The sequence below is a fragment of the Anser brachyrhynchus genome (assembly GCF_964034855.1).
Source record: "Anser brachyrhynchus genome assembly, chromosome: 12".
Lineage (NCBI taxonomy): Eukaryota > Metazoa > Chordata > Aves > Anseriformes > Anatidae > Anser > Anser brachyrhynchus.
This window is the reverse complement of record NC_137707.1, coordinates 20,462,376-20,484,115: the sequence shown is the minus strand read 5'-3', so window position 1 is coordinate 20,484,115 and position 21,740 is coordinate 20,462,376. Positions and strand designations below refer to the sequence as shown.

General features: G+C 40.7%; 1 protein-coding gene across 1 annotated transcript in view; it reads right to left on the bottom strand.

Annotated features, from left to right (window-relative positions):
- The window catches only part of URI1 (URI1 prefoldin like chaperone), a 42,591-nt gene extending 21,529 nt beyond the window's left edge, over positions 1 to 21,062 (bottom strand). The window contains 5 exon segments of the mRNA XM_080552288.1: positions 1,936 to 2,071; positions 4,304 to 4,382; positions 8,435 to 8,469; positions 20,310 to 20,552; positions 20,556 to 21,062. Coding sequence (XP_080408414.1) covers positions 1,936 to 2,071; positions 4,304 to 4,382; positions 8,435 to 8,469; positions 20,310 to 20,552; positions 20,556 to 21,047 — 985 coding nt within the window. The 5' untranslated portion in view covers positions 21,048 to 21,062.
- Between the last annotated feature and the right edge of the window lie 678 nt (positions 21,063 to 21,740).

Here is a 21,740-nt window from a genome sequence, read left to right as displayed (position 1 = left end):
GAAGCACTAGTCTTTCACATTTGTGCCACAAGTGGAACACATACTTTTTTTTTTTTTCTAATTTGAATAAACAAAATCTTCAATATCTCTAATTCACCATCAGTTAATGTGGAATGGCTTTGTAAAGAAGAAAACTATCTGTAAAAGAAATACATACTTTTTTCAGAATCGTATGTACTAATATGGCTTTTATCATTCAAAACTGAGAATAGTCTTAAATAAAAAGTTTTTAGTTAATATCAGTGTTTTGGAGCCTCCCACTGGCAGCCATCACACAGCTGAAGTGAACTATCAGCTGAATGCAGGGTTTATATCCAGGCATCGATGACTATTTTGCTTTAAAAGAAATGAGTATTTCTGAGTTCATATTTTAAATGCAATTTAAAAGATCATAAAGGAAAAGAACCCAGCATTTACTGTGTGTCTCCCAGCAGACTACTTAATGTTCAAACATCTACTATGCAAAGGTCAAATGATTTCACTGAATGTAACTGTGACAAAAATATTCTGCAGCACTGAAAAAAAAAATGATCAAGGAGAGAGACATGGACCTGAGATCTTGCAAGACTCACAATAAATAATGTATATTCAGTTCAATAAGAAATAAAATTGCAAAGTAATGTCAGGAGAATGAGATTAAGAGAGATAATAGGTAAAACAAATTATATACTTTTGTATACTTTTGGTAATCTTCATAAAGGAATATTTTAAGGTAATACAGCAAATTATTTTTTTTAAAAAACTTTTCTTACACAAATATTGTTGCATAGAATTGAAAAAAATGTATTAAAGACAGGGAACCTCTGATGTATTCTGCTGCAAGCAGCAATGTGGATAACTGAACTTATAAACAAAAATCCAAAGTAAACACTTATGCTGGTTGTAACATACGGAGGGGTAAAGCTGCAGGAAGCATTCATTCAGGAATGAGACAGATTACAGGTAAAATTGATGTGAAAAAAATATTTAATCAAATGCTTATCTGAAACAAACAGCAAAGGCTAATAGGCATAAATTTATTTTCCATTTGACTGTGCTTTCCCTTCCTTGGCATTTCTATCAAATATTTTAGTCTCTCATTCTTTCTCACATAAAGAAGTCAGGAAGCGTGCTGTGCACAAGGCTTGCTGGGGGTCCTGGCTTTCCAGAGCCAAGATCCCAGCAACAACTAAAAAGAGTTGGAAACAAACAAACAAAAGGAATTGCCTGTCTGCCTCTATGATCCTCATCTGCTGCTGTACAGGAACTTGGTGGTCACCAATGCACTTGGATCTGGGGAGATCCAGTGGATCTCTCCATGACAATAGATAGATATGTCAAGGGCAGACAGCAGAAATGCAGCTGAGCAGTAAATCCAGAAAAACAAGCAAGAAAAAAAAAATAGGAATAAAGCATCTAAGAGGGAGAAGAAAGCTGGAAAATAATACAGCCAGACAAAAAACAGAGGACAAGGCAGCAAAGAAATAAGAGAAGAGACAAGGGAACAGAACGTGGGGAATAAGGTAACTAAGAGCAAAAATACGTTGTAGTGTCCGCTTTCTGGAACAAAATACAGTATTTCTCAAATTAAATGAGTGACAGGTTTTTTGCCTGTTTTGTTGTTTTGTTTTGCTTATAAGAAACAAATCTTTGCTGACCTTGTAATCTGATCTAACATCAAAACCTGCAATTTGGTAACTCAAGCAATTGTAGCACGTTAAAAAAAAAAGAGAAAAAACAGGAATAAAGCTCTGGCTAGATGTTTAAAAAATCATACATTTGATAAAATAACAAGTAAAGATGGAAAATCAGGTGCTACATTGATATTACAATCTAATGATATTTCTGTTAGCTAGCACACACAAAAAAGTGAACGGTGTAAATGCTACTGATTTTATATATTAATAAAAAGATACATAATATTGACTAATAAACTGTGTTCAGAAGCATACATACGTTTTTTTCTGTGCTCAACTAGCTCAACAGCCTGCTTCGCTGAGCATTTTGAAAACCAGTTGTCCCCAAGCAGAACAGTAACCTCATTGGTGTGGACAAGTTTTCCTGGCATGAAGGCAAGAGGACCAAAAGGTACCTGTCAAAGGCACAGAAAACATGTTGAAAATTGCTCATGAAAATAAACCTAGTCATTCATCTCCTAGTTCAAAAAAAAAAAGTAAAATACAGAGTTAAAAAAAATTCTACACCAGTTATTTAATGTAAACCCTTCAAACATATTCAAATGACCAAGTCCGCTTGAATTTAATATTTTAATTACAAAACCATAAAAGTAGAATATAAGAAGAAAACTTGTGACATGAAACTACAGTACAACTGAATAATAATATGGAAAGCAAATTAACTTTATCCTAACATGTAAGCTGTTCAGGTGAGTTAAGTTTTTGTTATTCACAGACTACATTCATTTCCCAGTAAAAGCAAGTTTAGCTTTGCTGACATTTTTAACATTCTTAAATAGGTTCCCTAACTTCGAAATTCTTGACAAGGTATTCTTGAATGGACAACTCAAATATGAATTGCTTTTTTCAGTATATGCCTTGTTAAGAGTAAGTGCTTAGAAACCTCAGTGTAAGTTCAGGGGACTACCAGCAGGACCACAGTGCTGAACCTCGCTCTGTTTTGTCCTTCACCAGTACACAGACCTCAGGCAATGTCCCACCAACCAACGTCCATCCTCCCATGACTCCAGGCACAGGAAGCAATACCTAACACAGATTACAGCGTATGGGACACTGCTTTTTATGACTTAAGACACCTTCTGCAGGCCACATTTGACACGCTGTCCATGGGAAGTCCTATCACTTTCAGCCCTCATGCACTGCTCCTGCACCAGCCCCTGCACTTGCACCCCATCTCAGAGCAGCAGCCATCTACCTGGCTGCCTTTGGGCTTCAATCTCAAAGTCAGGAGACTAGAATTAAAATGGAGGGGGCGAAAAGCTAAGAACCTCAGCCAGCTCAAGCTTTCTTTCTTAAGATAAAAAGGTCCATCTCAGTCAGTTTGTACCAGTTCTTTCTACTTTATTGCTCTGCTGCCCCCCTCATTTCCTCGGGCTAACCACTTGCTTTCCCACCGCAGTTTTGCTGAAGCAGAGCACTTGGCCTGGCAGACCCGGTTCCTTGGAAAGCGGTCTTCTCCAGCGTCAGCATCCAGGAGGTGCCTGTCAGTGCTTGATGCAGCTCTGCAGCAGGCGGGATCGATGCCATGACTAAGCAGAATGGGCTTTTCCTACAGATATACCCTTCTTGACTTGGTTTTCAAGAAGCAGGATGCACCATTTGCCTGTTCATTCTTTCCCCAAAATGATGAAAGCAAAATTGAAAACATATGAAAATATTTGGCGAACAGGATAGGAACTATTTATATACATTTAAAATAACAGATGTGAGTTGACATGGCTGCTTTAACTACGAATAAGCCATATCTATTTTTTTTAGACACTATTTTTTCTGTGCTTCAAAACAACACAATCTTTTTATTTTACATCATGTGGCCATGCATATACACATGGTCACAGGACTATTCACATAACATGTAGAACTGAATCCTCAGCACTGAAGACAGAAACTTTCTCCTTTACTACCTGGGAATTGTGCTCCACTGCTGTCTTACTAACAGCTCAACTGTATATTGAGCCAGGCTGCCAGGTAAGAAAGCAATTAGGTACATTGCACTGAAATTAGCTATTCAGTTATTTACAGTACAGCTCCCCCAGCTACAAAGATCTACCTAGAAATAGACCTGGGAAAAGGAGAAAAGGAGGAAAAAAAAAAAAGAAAAGCCAAACTGATCAAAATTCTGGTGAGTGCAAGTCAACATGGTAAAGTTTAAACAGGGAGCTGTACAGTTGTTACGGAACATTCGAAGCACAAGAAAAGATCGCTATGTCAATGTGAAGATCAGTGAAACAAAAATTAGCAGCACCTTTTTATGTAAAAATCAATGTTCTGCGGCTTATTCCCATGAATCAGAAAATACTACGGCCACTTGCTTCAAAGGAAGTGACTAAGTACCATAATTCACTCATAATTATAGTTTTCTATACAATAGATTTACATATCAAATGTGTCAGGTTTTGTGTTAGCATTTATGTCATCTGTTCTCAGTTGTCAGTAACACTGTAATTTATAATAGATTTCAAAGAAAAGAGAGAGAAACAAAAGCAAAGGTTTAACTATTATCATCATAAATGTACCATTATTGAGTATTATATGGCAACCTGAGTAACACCTCCCTGCAGATGCAGATACCTGAGTTTCTGAAAGTTTTAGTCCATTATCTTATGTGAACGATACAGTGTACATACCATGATATCATAGGACAGTTTATCAGGCAACGTACGGAGTCGTTCCTGAAGAGCCTCATAATCACTCTCCACCTTCTTCCTGTTGATAAATTTAAGTTGATTCAATTTCATATCTAAAGTGAAGAGTTAACATTTTCCATCTACTAATTCAACAACCCAAAAAATAAAGAAAACCAAACTATTTTACTCTTAAACACCTTGTTTGACAAATTAATAAGTTATTTATAAAAAAGCCTTGGAATTATATATAAATAGCTAGACTACTTTAGAATAATGTGTATTAAAATAGGGACATGATTATTTTAGCTGGTGAATGTCTCTGAATTTGTTTTTTTATGGTGCTAAGAATCAGTTCTTTCACTAGGCTTTAGCATATCTCACTTCATGTTCAAGTTCAACAATTATACCACCATCAAGATTTAGAAAAAGAACTGAAAATCCAGTTTATCTTTAGAAGAGGCAAATTCTTCAAAGTATTACTTGTAATAAAGGATTCATGACCTTGGTTTGGGCTGACATAAATGGACAAAATTTTAACTGTTTCTGATTTTCACATCTACTTTCTGGGCCTACTAAGAGTCAACAGTCCTGAAAGATCATTTGACCACTCTGCTCTGATTCTGTCCTGTCTTCCAAACCTGACAAACAACATAGGTGTGGAGCATTCCTTCTATTGTTTCTCATAAGCCACAAGACTGCATTACAAGACAGAAATGGCTTAATAAACTTGGATCAATTATTCACATGACAGATACCTGACTTTGCAGGATACAGCACTTTAATTGCTATGGGGATTTTCCTTTGTGTGCAAAACAAACAAGTGTACTCCCTCTAAAAAGTCTTTTTTTCTTAAAAAAATCTTAAACACTTAAATTCTGCTGGAAAGTCTTTTTAATGGACAACTGCCATTCTGCAGATCATCAGAAATCAGCTCCTACATGAAGTATCTAGCATATAAATGTCAGGTTTGATGATATTGTTTACTTGTACTTCAAAACAGTAAACATCCTATGTATGGCAGTAAATTTTGCAATAGAAGGCAACTGAAAGCACGAAGCAGCACACTTAACAACGCTGACCCAGGATGCAAATTACAGGTTTTCTGAGGATGATTCAGGAAAGCAATCTATAAATGTGCTGAAAAATGAATGTCATAGTTGATAACACAATTCTCAAAATATTACCATTGATTTTCTTAGATTCAGAAGGAGAGTAAAATCTCCTTCAGTATTCATTATGAAAAATTATCTGCAACTCCTATGTTTTGTCTCATTTTCTTCCATAGCTGAAGTTTGCTGTAATCACACTACTTCATACCTGGAGTACTTCATATTTTAAGTTGCTGAACTGGTCACGAACAAAGAATTTACACCACTTGGACATTAAAACTGTATTCCATACAACTAATTTACAAAAGATGCTTGCTACTTCTTTGGTTTGATGGCAGATTTTTCCAATGCACCCAGCAAGTTTCTTTGTCCACTGCCCTCATTACGGTGACGACGTAATTCACTTCCTTTAAAGAGGAAGGCCAAACTCATGAATCTCAACAAAGCTCACAAGATGTTTTGGGGGGAAGCAATATAATGACAACTTGGTATCAGTAACAATTACTTAAGGACATTTACAAAATGCAGCCTTTGACTTGCAGAGATCTGTGTTTTCAGAGAAGAGGACAATGATGCAGACTACTCACTGAAAACCAAGCGACCCCCAAACTGAAGGCCTTGACCTCACTTCAGTGAAAGAGGACTCCACAGGAAAAGAATGGTACGGGGAAAAAAAAAAAAAGATCCCACTCACAGCAGGATTAAGCACACCCATTGTTTCATTGCTCAAAGTCACCTGACATTTCTTCATTAATCGGAAAGATTCTGCCTTTAAGGTCTGACTGCTGCCCGTTACTGAATAATCTGATCCAGGTACAGCAGAAATAACTTGCTTCAGATACAGCAGGGTTTTATTGCCCTGATTCACCACATCTTCTGCACCAATGATAGCTGGAAGCAGACTCCCCAGTGTGGTGATCCATGGGGCAAGGTGAGGGAAAGAACATTTAGAAAGAGCAGAACGTGTTTCTGCACTCAGTGGAACAACCGCCTCTGGCCGGTCAGACCTCCACCACAGGAATCTCTAAGCATTGGACCACCAAGATAATGAAAATCTATCCATTTCATGAGCTGACGTGAAAGAATGTTACTCAAGGAAGGAAGCAGACCTTCCTCTTCATCTAGAGCACGTGTGCCAGTGGTGTGCTTGGTCACCACGTGCAGTGAGGGAGAGGGAACGTGGAGAACGGGTACTAGGCTCCAGCTATGATCATGTATCCAGAAAGGAAAATACCACGTCTAATCCCAGACCCATTATCAGATTCATGCCTTTAAAAATATACTTAAAGGTGTGCACTAAAAAGTGAAAAAGAAAATAATTTAATGGAAATATATTTAACTTGGGCATTTTAAAACCCTATTGTTATTCACCCAATTCTATTTAACATTCTTCTGTGTCACTGACTACTTAAAAGGTCTTATATGAACAAATTATTCAAGAGAGCAAGAGCACTCAGCTCTTGCACAATCAGGATCTAAATAAGAGTACTAAATTTTGAATAGGTTTTCTTAGAGTAAAAACTGTATGGATGCTCTATAAACTGCTTTTCTACATAAAAAACATCAGTAAGTTAGGTTTTCCTTATAACATTCTGTGACAAAATCCCCCAAATTCATAGGATCATGGCCAGAGTTTGCTCAAAACCCAATACACAAGCAACCCCTCTTCCCAGTGTCTACCCTCCTACCCCATTCTACAAACCCCAACCAATTTCCCAAACTTCTAAAAAAAGTTCCAATTTTAAGGCTGTCAATTAGTTTATTTCTGAAAAAAAAAAAAAAATATGTCTCTTTGTGAAAGAATGTACATGCAGAACTTCACACTGTACCAAATTGGCATGGACACTGCAGAAACTCCCCCAAAAGTATGTGCATTATGGAAATTCTGACCGACTTAACTACAGCAGCACCAGTAGGCACTTCAGTAATATTTCCCTTATTGAAAATTAATGCAGTCTCTGAATTTTAAACATAAATGAAACATATTAGTTTTAGATTATTTTTGCAAGCCAATAGTCAGAATTTAATATGACGATGTGTATAGATTGCCTTGATTTTTTTTCTCTTATCCAGTGCTTGCAGCCCATGTGCATTTAAACTAAAAACATTTGATATACACTAAATATAAATTATTTGCTTGGAGATCTTTCAGGCATGAAGAAAAAGCCTCTTAAAATAAATTTAAAATATTATATGCTTGATGGTGTATAACCAAAGGTTTAATCTCACCACTAAAGGGGCAGTTGCTGTGATTCTGCAATAACCCTGCAGACAATAATCAAGACAGCTCCTGTTGTTCTCTCAGTAAAATCACGGTAAACACAGCATGGATATATTGTAATTTGATATCTGTAAGATCAACTGTTATATCTCACAGTAACTCATAAGATTTCATTCACCATTAAATGTACATTTTCCTCAGATGCCATAGAAAACCATTATTTACTAAGCATGTTTTCTATTAACCATAGATTGCCAACAGAGAAAAAAGTGCCCAGATATATATATATTTTTTTTAACATAACAAATCATTTCTTTCTAAGCATAACAAACTATGCTTTATAAGATGGTTTATTGGGGGGTAAACAGAGAAACATTACTTTCACATTGTTTGTTTGGTGTTTTTTTCCCCAAAAATGTGCTACAACAATTTCCCTACTTGCTCATAGTTAAAGAGAGAACAAGAATAATTGATTCTACTCTGTGAATACCTGTCCACCTATCAGGCCAATTCAGCATCATCCCACAAGGTTACTTGGGGAAATATGGTGAATGAGATGGGTATTTACCATACGCTAAGGTTCAGTCTATTTGTGACTTAAAGCAATGGCATCAGTGGCAAATACAAACATCTCAGAGAGAGCATACTGCAATAATTCTGAGCTACCTCCAGTCCCCAAAACATACCTGTCCAATCTGGCTGTCATTAGAATGGACAGTAAGTAAGTACAGTAAGTTTACTAGAATACAACTAGGTTACTGATCAGTATTTTAGGCATGTAATCAAACATTTTTCACTTACCAGTGCTGGATTTTTTCTTGGCAGCTAGTGACCACCTGTCATTAAAACAGATAACTGTTCATGAAAAAACAAGGCTAAGCACAGAGCTGCAATGTCAATGTATCAGAAACTAGAACAGTTGCTTTACAGATTTGGTAGTGTCTCTATATACATTTTTATTTGTCAGTGCAAAGCCTTGTGAATGGTAGTTACTAAGCTGCACACTTAATCACACACTAATGCAGACTGATAACCACAGAAAAAAATTACAGTTTTCAATTCATATTTTGGTACAATACCTGCTCCATAACTATTAAGTGACATATGATATAAGGTAAGCAGTATTTTGTGCGATCTGCAGATCTATTTTCAGTGTTACATGCTTGCAGAATAAGAAAACAATATAAGTTATAACATGACATCAATATAACTTCCATACTTATTCACTAAAAAAAAAAACAAAACGAACTCCACAGCACCAAAAACATTTTTCCTTTATCAGTACGTCAACAAATGTTTCCACTGGCAGTTTTAATCTGAAAATGCACAAATTAATTTTGTGAGCGTTTAAATAAAAGGATATTTGACCATTATAAACTGTTGACTTCCATTCTTTTCTGTCCAGATCAAAAAAAGTAGTTTTAATCTGAATATTTCACTTATTTCTTTATACTGTAGACCTTCCCAAGAGGTCAAAAATAATTTACAGAACAAAGTATATTGTTAAAATGAAATACTTTTTTTTCTTTTTTAACCATATTTTTTTGACACAGCAAACAACCAAGATGCTGAAACCTGTGCCCTTCTCTTCCATAATTATGTGGAAATTTTGCCTTTCAAAACATATTCTGATCTCTGAATAATGGTTACCAAAAATATAACACAAACAATTTCATTCAATTATATGAAATGTAATGAAGCCATGAGGCAATTAAATATGTCTAGACATCTTCACAATTTTTTTTTATTTTATTTTTACAATTTTTTTTTTCTGTAGCCAAAATAATGCTAACATTTGAAAGCAATTAATGAGAAAAACAATAACATACATTCAAGTACCACTGAAATCACTGGAGCAGATAATTTTTTTTTTCCCAAACAACAGAATGAAAGACAATTTTTTTTTAGTTAGCATATGTGCAGCTATTGCAGAACAGATCTCAGACCCTGCACTCTGTACTTATATAGGTGTAAAACAAAAACAAAAACAAACAAAAAAATGGGGCTGCTTTGTGAGCTAGTAATTCTTTAAACAGAGTAAAGTACTTAAATGAAAAGGATCAGCTGTACATTTGTGGTTAGGCTGTTTCATAATCCATCAGGAAATTCAGCCAGGTAGCTTGCCCTGCTTACGCCAAGTTTAGATTTATCATCTGCTTTAAACTCTTATAAATCAAATTCCCAGCAAGTATTTTCCTTAATGTGCAAGCTAAATATTTTTAATGTTAAGAATAAATATACAGACTTCTGCAAGATATAAACACAGAAATCTAATTCACGCTATCAACGTTAAACCCATTTCAAGAGCAAAGTTTCCCACAAGGTGTAAATCATACGAGCGCAACTACATTTCCTAACAATGCGAGCACACAATGGAGAGCAACACTACCAAGTCAGAGAATATCCCATCAGCACATTTCACTCTTTCAGATTTGGCACTGATTGTAAACTACACAACATAATTAAGCATACAAAAATGTTTATGAAATCCTTTAAGAAAGTTCCAGTTTAATTGCCCCATTAAAGATGAAGATGGAAAAGACAGGAAGCTTCCCATTCCCAATACATGACTTTCCATGCATGAAGCAAGCTAAAAGCACAAAAAGAAAAGCCCTGCAAACCGTAAGAGCAGCATGTTCATTAACCTCTACATGATAATCCTTTCGTAGCTGCATATTAACTAGTTACATATTCATAATCATTTACATTATTTAGAGGAACTTCTATGAAAATTTTCAGGCTATATCCATTAGCTACAATGTTAAAGGTTACAGAAGATAGTCTACTTAATGTTTCCTGGAAGCTTTTTTAATTGGTAAATATGTAAATTGGGCACATATGCTTTTATGTTTTAAAAAAATAGTCCATCTTCAAAACAGCATAGGGGCATATGCTGTTTCCATTGCCCTTTATCCCCTTAAAAAAAAAAAAAAAGAAAGAAAAAAAGAAAATCAATAACACCAATCAATTTTAATTTAATTCTTCTTCTTTGATATAATCTCTCTTGAAGGGATACTAAAGGGTGGAACCAACAACAAACCTTTTCATTTCAGTGGCCAGAATAAAATGAGACCTTTTATAGAAGCACTAAAATATAACACCTTGAAAATGTTTTAGACTTAACTTCTGGTACTGAACTCTATTTAAAAAATATGCATATATATTGAAAAACAGAAGGAGATCGATTATGCATATGTCCCTTATTAGGTCAGTCGCACTGTTTGGATAACAACTGGTTTTATCATAGCAAAGAAACAAATTGATAAATGTATAAACAAATCTTTGATTCTTTGCCTTTAATCAAACACAGAAAAATCATTAGTCTATCTTCCCCACATAATTTATATTTGGAATTACAATTAAAGAATGAAAACTTCTCCCAGGGTAAATAAAATAAATCACCTGTTCGTTTGTTCATTTAAGTTCAATTTGTCTAGGCACCAGTGCCACCAACTCTGCACTGCTTCTAAGACACTAGAGTGGAAGTGGTATCAATAAAATCTGAATTCTTACCTTTTAGGCACAGCAGTATATGAATTTGTGAACGCACAGTGTTATCGGTGGCTTATCTGCATGCTATAATATTTATTGAACTACTCTTGCAGCAAATCTAACATTAGGTAATCGCAAGTCTGGTTATTAAAACATGGCCCACTGTTGGCAAACACATTCCACAACCTCACAAGAAAACAAATAAGCAGGTATCTGGTTTCCTTCCTTTCCCCCGCCAGCAGTTTGTTACAATCCAGCACTTCCCAAGCCCCTGCCCTGAGAGCACCACAGCTGCAAGGGCAGCTCTGCATGCCCGGTGCCCATGGCATAACGCCTTTGGGTGCAAATCCGATGGTAAAGTGCATGATGTGTTGGCTCTGCTCTCCTTGCTGCTACACACGGAGCTACTGAGAGGGAGGCGTACATTACTGCTTTTAGGGAAGCTTGAGTCTGGGACTAACAAGTGCTGTCAGAGCAGTGCGGGAGAAGCAGCTTTAGAGCTGCACATCAGCTCCCAGGTAGCCCCTTTCCCACTGTCCCCACCTTAACACTGGGCAGCTGGTCGGCTAATGAGTCAAAACCACCCCAAACAACGCATACCATACAGCCACAGACACTGTCAAGCTGTCCGAGGGAAGAAAATCCCTTTTCTCCAGTGCATTTTCTTTCTGGTCTATTTATATTCCACTTTCTCCAGGATCTTCCATATGAAGAGCTCAAAACCTTTTCCATGAATTAAGGTGTACAGCACCTTGGGAAAGTGCTGCGCTGACTTTATGGGCTGAGTGACTTCACCAGGAAGGCTGCCCAGAAGCAGAGCTAGAACCAGATGCCAGAGCCCCTGACTCAGCAGCCAGGCACTGCAGCCGCTGGCACTGCCACGCTGGGAAGGAAGGTGCATGGGATGGATGCTGTAGCATGAAGCTGATTCTCACCTGTATGTGCCCACGGGTCTCTGCTCTGTTCCCCATTACTGTATGCGTATTTGCTGCTTCTCCTCAGCAGGTCCGCACCCTCATGTAAAAGCGTACCTTCTTTATACCTCAGTTTTTCTTACCTGTTGCTTCTGCATGTGCTCCCGTAACTTACAGCTGAACACAGTTCTCTGTGGTGCTTCTGCTTACCCAGGCGGTGCACAGATAGTTCTGCTCTGCTCTCCAGTCCAAGACTATTTTATTTTATTTAGCTAGTTCCCTAAGGTGGAGTGCAGGAACCAGAATGCCTCTCTGAACTAAGCTGCAAGGCACTGCCTACAAAGGCGGTGGGTTTAACACATCGAGGGCAATTCTTACCTTTCTCTCTTATATTATGAACAGCACTAAGGCAAGCTGCCATGGTTTTATTTCATTTATGTCTCGGCTTGTGAAAAGTGCTGTACCCAACTCACACTTATATCCAAGTCCCAAGAACCAGAGACTGTTATTTCCAGGATGAAAGCTAATTTCAATGGAAGATTAAAACAAAAATTCCCCATCAGGTTAGGAATAATTCTGAAACAAACAAGAGGTTACCTCCACACTTTGGGCATGAATCTCGAAATACACGCAGCACAAAGCTTCCACTTTAACAGGGAGTTTGGCCTAAAAGGCCAAACATGTGCTGTTTCCATATGCATACTTGTATGTTTTACTTCAAAGCTGTGGTTCTCAATCTGGTTGGTCCTCGGAAATTAGAAGCTAGGGAAATAGATCTAATCCCAGCTCTGATTTCTTCTATATGGCCTGAAGCAAATCACAACCTCTCAGTCTACATTTCTTCATCTGCGAAATGGGGATAATAGTATTAACCTACCCACCTCAGAGTGTTTAATGATGATTAATTAATGTGAGAAAAGCACTCTAAAGATGTAAGAGCACTATATAAGTGATAAAGCATTATTTACCACTTGAAAAGTAATCTGAATAAAATCAGATATGCAAGTAATTTGTTTACATGTAGCAATAATATAATTTGTGACTATTTAATCTTGAATTAGTCTCACTTTAAACATCCCTTTCAATCACATTTCCAGTTACTTAGGGAAAATGGCAGTATGGAATACTTTTTGTGGAAGCAGAGCAAGTAATGAGACAGTAATTAAAGTAAGGGTCTAATAAAGTCTAAAACCAACGATTTGCCTTCAGGAGAATGTCCCTGCCATTTGGGACTGTGTAAAGATCGCAGCGTCGACCTTGGTTCTACTGCTCAGAACCTTCTGCAAACTACAGCAAAAGCATATACTGGTCTTCTGCAATGCAGATCCATGTTTACAAGGCTCATGATAAATCCAAGGTAATTTCCTCTACTGATCTAATTCAGATGACTCTCCTGAGTTTAACTGCTTAACCTTGTACACGCAAGTATTTACTTCAGTTGATATATACACATGAGCCACCTCCGTCTATAAACATTTGCAGTATCAAGACCCACTCTGCCATACTACTCGTATGCGTAAGATTTCTGTCACACCCCAAAACCAGAAAATAAAATTAAACTTACTGATGAAATAACATAACCAGTTCACAACATGACTTTACATTACAGAAGAACGCTAATGGGTGGTCAAACATTTAATCATGTCTTGGTAACAAGGATGTAACAAGCCACATGCAAAATAAACATTTAAAATGAATTTTCATTTTTTCCTCTAGGAAACCACACAGTAGTTGCCTAAAACACAGCAGTCACTGATGGAGAAAGACAGAATTAACTTTTGCACAATTGTTTTTCCTAGAGCCCCATTTTCAATCAAAAAATGAAATAAAACTATTAAAAGTTCTTCAGTCTGTTGCCAGTGTATGATCTAAAAGGAAAGGAAGAAGGCATTTCTAAGCTTTCATATTCATTTATTAAATCATATTACTGAAAAACACTACATTTCAACAAATTATTAACATAAGTTCCCCTTCGGGTGGAAATTTATGCCTTTTCAAGAAATGTATTTGAGAGAAATACTGAAGGAAGGGAGAAAGGAATTTGAATCATGGCAAACATTTCTTTCTAAAGGAAAAAATCTTCCCGTTTAAAAATATTATCACAGATTTTACTTATCTCTACAAGAAAGCAAGTGGAGATCTAGTGTTTTTGTATTAATTGTGCACACAATTGGCTCTCACATTTTTACAGAGAGATTAGTATGTAACTACGATTTATCAATACACCGAAACTAACTTAGGACTAAAATGACTGTTGTGAACTTAAGAATTCTACCTGAACCATCTAGGAATTATAAAGCAGACAGAAAAATGCCTCATCTCTCCTTTGCCAGCTGTGAAATTCTGTCCTCTCAAGACTATTTTATGTTGCAATCCCTGCTGTGGCTGTAGGTCACGTAGACAAACGACTTGCAGTTACTTTGCAGTAACTCTACACGCGCGTACTGAAGTGTGGCCGCCCTCTCCGGTGAGCCAGCCAAGCAGGCAGTGCTGTGTTACATGAGGTGGCACCCTTCTTCCCCAGGTCCAACTACAAGCTCCCAGCACCCGTTTTACTGTTTCAGATCCCTTTGTCAGTCATTTCAACTCTCAAACACAGCAAATGGAACTTTTCTGCTAGATGAGTGAGTTAAATCTGCTCTGAGCCAACAGAACTGGTGCAAGCAATGACCAAAGTGGAGCAAGGTCTTGTCTTTCCCTGGCAGCAAGGCAGTGGCTGTGCCATGTAACTTCATCTTGAGACAAACCTAAGGAACTCATAACTTAATATTTTAGCTTCCTTTGGGTGAGCATAATCATGTGGCTATACCATACCCATGCTAGCTCACATACCAAGACAGCAGTAGACACAAGCATGAAACTCCCAAGATCTAACCTACCAAACGTCTCAGGCAGGTTTGGCAAGCTTTGATGTAGCCTATGGTGCAACAACTATGCTGCCAGCAATGCCCAAATTAACTAGCTTAAACTGCCTCACAGACATACCTTCAGGCTGTGGTTCAACGCTCAGCCCCAGACCTGAGCAAACCAGCCATCAGTCCCTCCCTGTCTCCAGCTACTCAGCTCCATTGCCTCATCCTTCCAACCCCGCCAGAATCTGCTGGCACACATTTGTGATGCTGCACTTTCAACCAGATTAGGGAACCACTCTGGCTGAAAAATAATCCAGGGAAAAAAAAAGAAAAAAAAAATCAACAACAAAGCTTGTTTTTAAGCTGGACCAACCCAGGTCACTAAGCAGTGTCACAAATGTGCCACTCCAGAAGTGCTCAAAGGCATAAACAAGCAACCACATCAAAAACTAAGATTAAAAATCTTTCACAAGGTTAGAGTCATCTGCTTCCTGGATAACTCACATGATCATAAATAAAATTTTCAATCAGGCATCTGAGACTGTTGCTCGGAACTGCTCTGACTTGGTACAAGCACAGCTGTGGCTCCAAGGGGCAGCCCAGTTTCACCCATTGCTGGCGCAGCACTTCCCAAGCCACATTCGTGCTGGCATTTGGCACTGCCGTCCTGGCACGTGTTACTGGATTCCACTTACCCCACAGCAACCTGACCACAAGTGCTGATACAAAGGTGGTGGAGGGATTCACCTTTTTATGGCAGCCAGTTCTTCAGTCTGTTTACACTGATAGTGAAACAGAAGCCTTTGTGCTAACTCATTTCACAATTCTTGTCACTATGTAAACTACTGGGTACTTAATTCATATTAACAACAGCAAAGACAAATATTGCTACTCTGGAAGATGCCACAACATTGACTAAGAAAGTAAAAGGGATGATCACCCGTATGATGGACCAAGGGAAACCAGCTGATGTGATTTTTTTGGACTTCAGCAAGGCTTTTGACACGGTTTCCCATAGGATCCTACTGGACAAAATGTCCACCATACAGCTAAATAAAAACATCATACGATGGGTGAGCAATTGGCTAACGGGCAGGGCCCAAAGGGTTATGGTAAATGGGGCTGCGTCAGGCTGGTGGGCGGTCACCAGTGGGGTCCCTCAAGGCTCCATTTTAGGGCCGGTATTTTTCAATATTTTTATAAACGATCTGGATGTAGGAATAGAAGGTATTTTGAGCAAGTTTGCTGATGACACCAAACTTGGAGGAGTTGTGGACTCGAATGAGGGTGGAAAGGCCTTGCAGAGGGATCTGGATAGGTTGGAGAGCTGGGCGATCACCAACCGCATGAAGTTCAATAAGAGCAAGTGCCGGGTCCTGCACCTGGGACGGGGAAACCCTGGCTGCACATACAGACTGGGCGACGAGACGCTGGAGAGCAGCCTAGAAGAGAGGGATCTGGGGGTCGTGGTAGACAGCAAGTTGAATATGAGCCAGCAGTGTGCCCTGGCGGCCAGGAGGGCCAACCGTGTCCTGGGGTGCATCAAGCACGGCATAGGTCAAGGGAGCACTAGTAGGTCAAGGGAGGTGATTGTCCCGCTCTACTCTGCGCTGGTGCGGCCTCACCTCGAGTACTGTGTGCAGTTCTGGGCACCACAGTATAAAAAGGACATGAAACTGTTGGAGAGTGTACAGAGGAGGGCTACGAAGATGGTGAAAGGCCTGGAGGGGAAGAAGTACGAGGAACGGCTGAGGTCACTGGGCCTGTTCAGCCTGGAGAAGAGGAGGCTGAGGGGAGACCTCATCACAGTCTACAACTTCCTCGTAAGGGGGTGTCGAGAGGCAGGAGACCTTTTCTCCATTAACACCAGTGACAGGACCCGCGGGAACGGGGTTAAGCTGAGGCAGGGGAAATTTAGGCTCGACATCAGGAGGGGGTTCTTCACAGAGAGGGTGGTTGCACACTGGAACAGGCTCCCCAGGGAAGTGGTCACTGCACCGAGCCTGTCTGAATTTAAGAAGAGATTGGACTGTGCACTTAGTCACATGGTCTGAACTTTTGGGTAGACCTGTGCGGTATCAAGAGTTGGACTTGATGATCCTTAAGGGTCCCTTCCAACTCAGGATATTCTATGATTCTATGATTCTATGATCAGTTTCGGATGAAGCAATTGTCCAGGTTTATTTTAAATAGAATATGGCAAATGAAGCTTCAGACGGGACCTTTTAAGCAGTATGTTGAACAAAGCTTCAGACATTATGTCAGTTTTTCTCAAACAGTTAGTGTGCAAAATGAAGCCCTACCACCCTGGTGTCTTGTATCCAAGCCTTCTCTAAATTCTGCTAACTTGAATGCACGCTTGAAAAAGTGCACTACCCTGGGAGACGCTACACTGGAAGGCACACTGACTGACTCATCTTCTGAGTCCGCAGGCAAACAGCTTCAGGTTTCCAGTGACTCCTGCAGCAGTGAGAAGTGTACAAGACTGTGCTCAATTTCACTGCTCCCTTTCAGGCTGCACCAACAGCCTTAACACTGCCATGTTGTTGATTTCATGGCATAGATATTATTTGAAAAAGACTTGAAAACAGAAGCAACTAGCCACATAAGTAAATCATATAAGAAGGAAAAACAAAATAAAACAGCATTAAGTTTAGGATTCTGCGATTTGTTACCACGTAACCGCCTACAAGCTGTTTAACTGTTAATAAACTGCAAGTACCCAGCATCTTGCGCACAATTTAGAAATTAAAGACCATACAGTCTCCACCAATCAAATTCATAAAAATTAAGAAAGTCATAATGCACAGTGGCTACCAAGTTACAGTTAGTTATGGTAATAGCTATACTAAATCTAATTGTGCTTCGTTGTCATGATGAGTGACAGGAGAGCCACTTCCTTATCCTAATTCTCCTAAAAGGAAAATAAAAAAGTGTGTTTGTCAGTGCAAGTGAAAAAAAAAATCCTATTGCCAGATAACACTGGAATCCATCAGACTCTCCATGACTGTGTTTGCACTCTACAAATGTCTCCTGGGTCTAATTGGTTCTGTAATGCCTCCCATTACGTATATCTTCATTGCATTGCTTGGAAACTACAGAACGCGTGAGCCCACTGTAAATCCACTGTCTTCAGAAGTGTTACCAAATCACACCAATCCGACTTGTCAACTTCCTATCAGCTAGTAATCCCAACCCATTTGATCACAGGAATAAATATATATCAAACATTATGTTTAAGTGCAGTCTCTATAGAATGAGAATCCACCTATTTAAATATTAATTCTATAATTCGTGTACTAACTTGCACTAGATTTAACACAGTATTTTCAGCTAACATATATTGCTTTTGCAAGTAATCCATGATACATATATTATATTCTTCCAGAAATATTCAAAACTATACGCAGGCACTGTGTTTCCAATGATGGTCTTTATCATGAAAATTACTAGATATTCTTCTGTAATTTATCCCCAGGATGCACATTCTAAGTCATGTTTTTTTACAAAGTGCCTTTAGTGGAAGCACTGAAAATTGCTTTTAACAGTTTGGTCTTACTATCACTACAAATTAAAAAGATGAAATCTGTCCAACAGGCAAGCAGTCCTAAACAAGAATTAAAATTACTTTTCACCAGAGGTCATAAACCTGGAAGTTGCAGACTCAATCAGATTAAAGATAGAAAGTCACGAACATCCTGTTCTTTTAATATTTTTAAACAGGAAGGAGGCCTCAGTTCGGGTGTTCTCCACAGCAGCCCTTTAGCACTTAAAATCTCAAAACTCTAACTAGCTAAACCAGGGTTACGCCCGGATGGTAAAATAATCAACGGTGATTCAAATATTATCTTTAATTCTGCAGACAGACAATGCTGTGTTTCACTACCATACTAAAGGTTGCCTTCAGACTAATGGGAATAAATGGGTTTCTTTATACTTAATCAAGTGTCACTAGGATAGCACAATATCACTCTGATTAAAAGAAATATATGTGCCCGCTTAAATGCCAACACATACAGATAATAGTTCTAAGTAATTGTACTATTCGTTATGATGCTGGTACTGTGATTACTAGCTTACCACAGTACTGAATAACTACATCTCCCTATCTCTGTTTGTGGTAAGTCCAAAACATGAGTCTTCAAATTCAGTAATTTTGTGAGAAAAATATGAATACCTGCAAAGAAGCAGCTGAAACGAAAAGACCTCCTCCATCTTAAAATACAATAATTTCGTAACTGAAAATACTGTTGTAATCCAATTATATATATTCATTGCATAGAGGGAAAGTCTACTATATCTTCATCATGACACTCCATTGTAACCAAGATATGTAGTTCTTTAGTATAATTTCAGATTGAAGCTGAAGTGATCAATTTTTTTTAGCCAATTTGCAGAAATTATGTAAAGTTTCCTTATGATAAAATATAATTTTGGTACATCAGCCGAACAGAGGCTTAATTAATGGTCTCCTGGGCCTCTTTTGCACTGGAGCAGATCAGTTTAAGAATCTTAAACTTGCTCACAGAGGGGTCTTACCACGAACTGGGAATAATTCCATGTGGTTATGACAGGCATCCACTTACACATTAGGCCTGACTGACAACAATGTACCAGATAAATTATTCTTCACCAAGTTCTGCCACCTTGAAAATGAACAGGCAGGTTACTATCACTGATTACCAGTCTAACAGGTTACTATCCATGCAGACTGGGCTACGCAGTGCGTTCCAGCAGATCCTCTTACTGTTCATCCACATTAACGGTCAGTCGATTACGCAGATCTTCTGGTAATTACCTGGTGTGCTACTCAAAAGCGGACACTGTTTTGTGGACAACATGCCAGGCGAGACACACGATGTACACCATGCATGCGTTATTCGGTTTTCTTAACTACAACAGGTGACTAAGCAATGCACACTGAAGACAGAAGTCCTGAACTGAGGAGCTCTACTGCATACCACAGAAACACCTTTAAACATTTTTTAATGTATAGAAAAAATAAGAAGCATGGGGACCGTGGGTAAACATGTATTTGTGGCTCTAACACACTGAATATGGCCCCGGGTGCCACCTGTGCTGCAGGGCTGAGGCCCCCCAGCCCCACAGCACACCGGCTCGGTGAGCACGGCCCACTCGCGAGGGAGCAGCACCCCACGCGCTGCGCCGCGCCGCGGCACCCAGCCCCCCGCGGCTCCCCCAGCCCCTGTCAGAGGGGCTCCATGTTTGGGGACTGGGCCGCCCCCCCCGCCCGTGACGTCACCGCCATCACGTGCCCACCCGCCGCAGGCAGGCCCGGCTCTGCCGCCCCGGTGTCCCCCGCCCCCCTCTTCCCCCCCCCCCCGCCCCCTCCCGGGGCCCGGTCCTACCGCCCCCGGTCCCCCCGCCCGGCCCTGCCTGGCCCGGCCCGGCCGTTACCTTCTGCTGCTCCTGGCGGAGGCGGCCCACCAGCGCGGGGCTAAGCGGCGAGGCGCCGCCGGGGCCCTCCATGGCCCTCGGGCCGGCAGCCCGTGAGGGCGCCGCAGGGGACGGAGGAACAGGGGCGGGGGGGTTGAGGCGGCCGGGCCGCGCCGCGCCGCGCGGGGCCGATCCGATCTCCTCAGCAGGGCGAATGAGTCCTATAGAAATGTTTGTGCAGGGCGAAGCGCCGGCTCCAGAGCCTCATCCACGCGTGGGCCGCCGCCGCCTGGGCCCGGGGCGCCGCTGCCGGGGGAAGCATCTCACACTCGCATTCTGGGCCGCGCCGCAGCCGCCGCCGCCTGGGCCCGGCTCCCGCTGCGCCGGCGGGCCGGGAGAGCGCCAGCAGCTCGGTGCTGGCCGCCGCCTGCCGCCTGCCTGCCTGCTGCACTCTGGGTAGCCAGCCAGCCTCCCAGCGCCCGCGGGAGGCACCCGGCTGCGAGCCGCGAGAGGCGGGCGCTCCACACCCACACTCGGCCCGGCCCGGCCCGGCCCGGCTCGGCACGGCCGCACACCGCGCCTCGCCGCCGCCTGTGTCAGCGCCGGGCGGCCGGGAGAGGCCGGGAGGGCGCCTCTACCCCCCCGGGGCTCCGCCACCGCGGGGTGCCGAGGGGCAGGTGCCCCCGGTCGCAGCGCAGGCCCGGAGCTCGTAGGCCTCGGGTTCAGAAAATCGAAGCCGATCTGTGAGGTATTTTCCATCTGTGAAGCGTTTTGGTCGATCTACAACAATATTACACACACCTAGGCATGCATAAACGCATAACTGTGTATCTTCTGTAGCATGAAGGTTATGCCACAGCAACTAATCTCACAGTGCCCATTCTCACAAATTCATAACGTGAGGATTTCTATGACCCGCAGGATGGCAAAATACTTTTAAAGATTCGCTAAAATCAGTGCAGCACTCAGGCTTGCCAACGCTGAACAGTTACGCATGGCGAGCTAGTGGTGGATGGCCACTCAGAGTGCCATGCAGTAACTTATATGCAGTAAATTCATTAGCTAATTTCATGAATGGTATTAGGCACGTCCAAAGTAACATGGTGGCAGTGGAATGCAGCCATACCTTAAAGCTGCATGCTACAACAGCCAGCGTGCCAGGTCACAGTGCAGCCAAAGAGCTGAGTAACTTTGGGGGGAACTTGACTGACTGCCACAAAAAAAAAACTAGCAGTCATGTTTTAACTTCTACACTCTGAACACCATGTAAGTGGGTTCAGTTACACGTAGACCTTTAATCTACTGCTGAACCTTTCCCTTGAGCGAATAGGGGTTTGTAAACGCCCAGTGTATACGTTCATCAGTAGAGCAGGGATGCTTCAGTTGTCCCCTCTCCCCACCAGATGCTGGCAGGTTTGTCATAGCATGATGGTAGAAAGACGCATCTGCCCT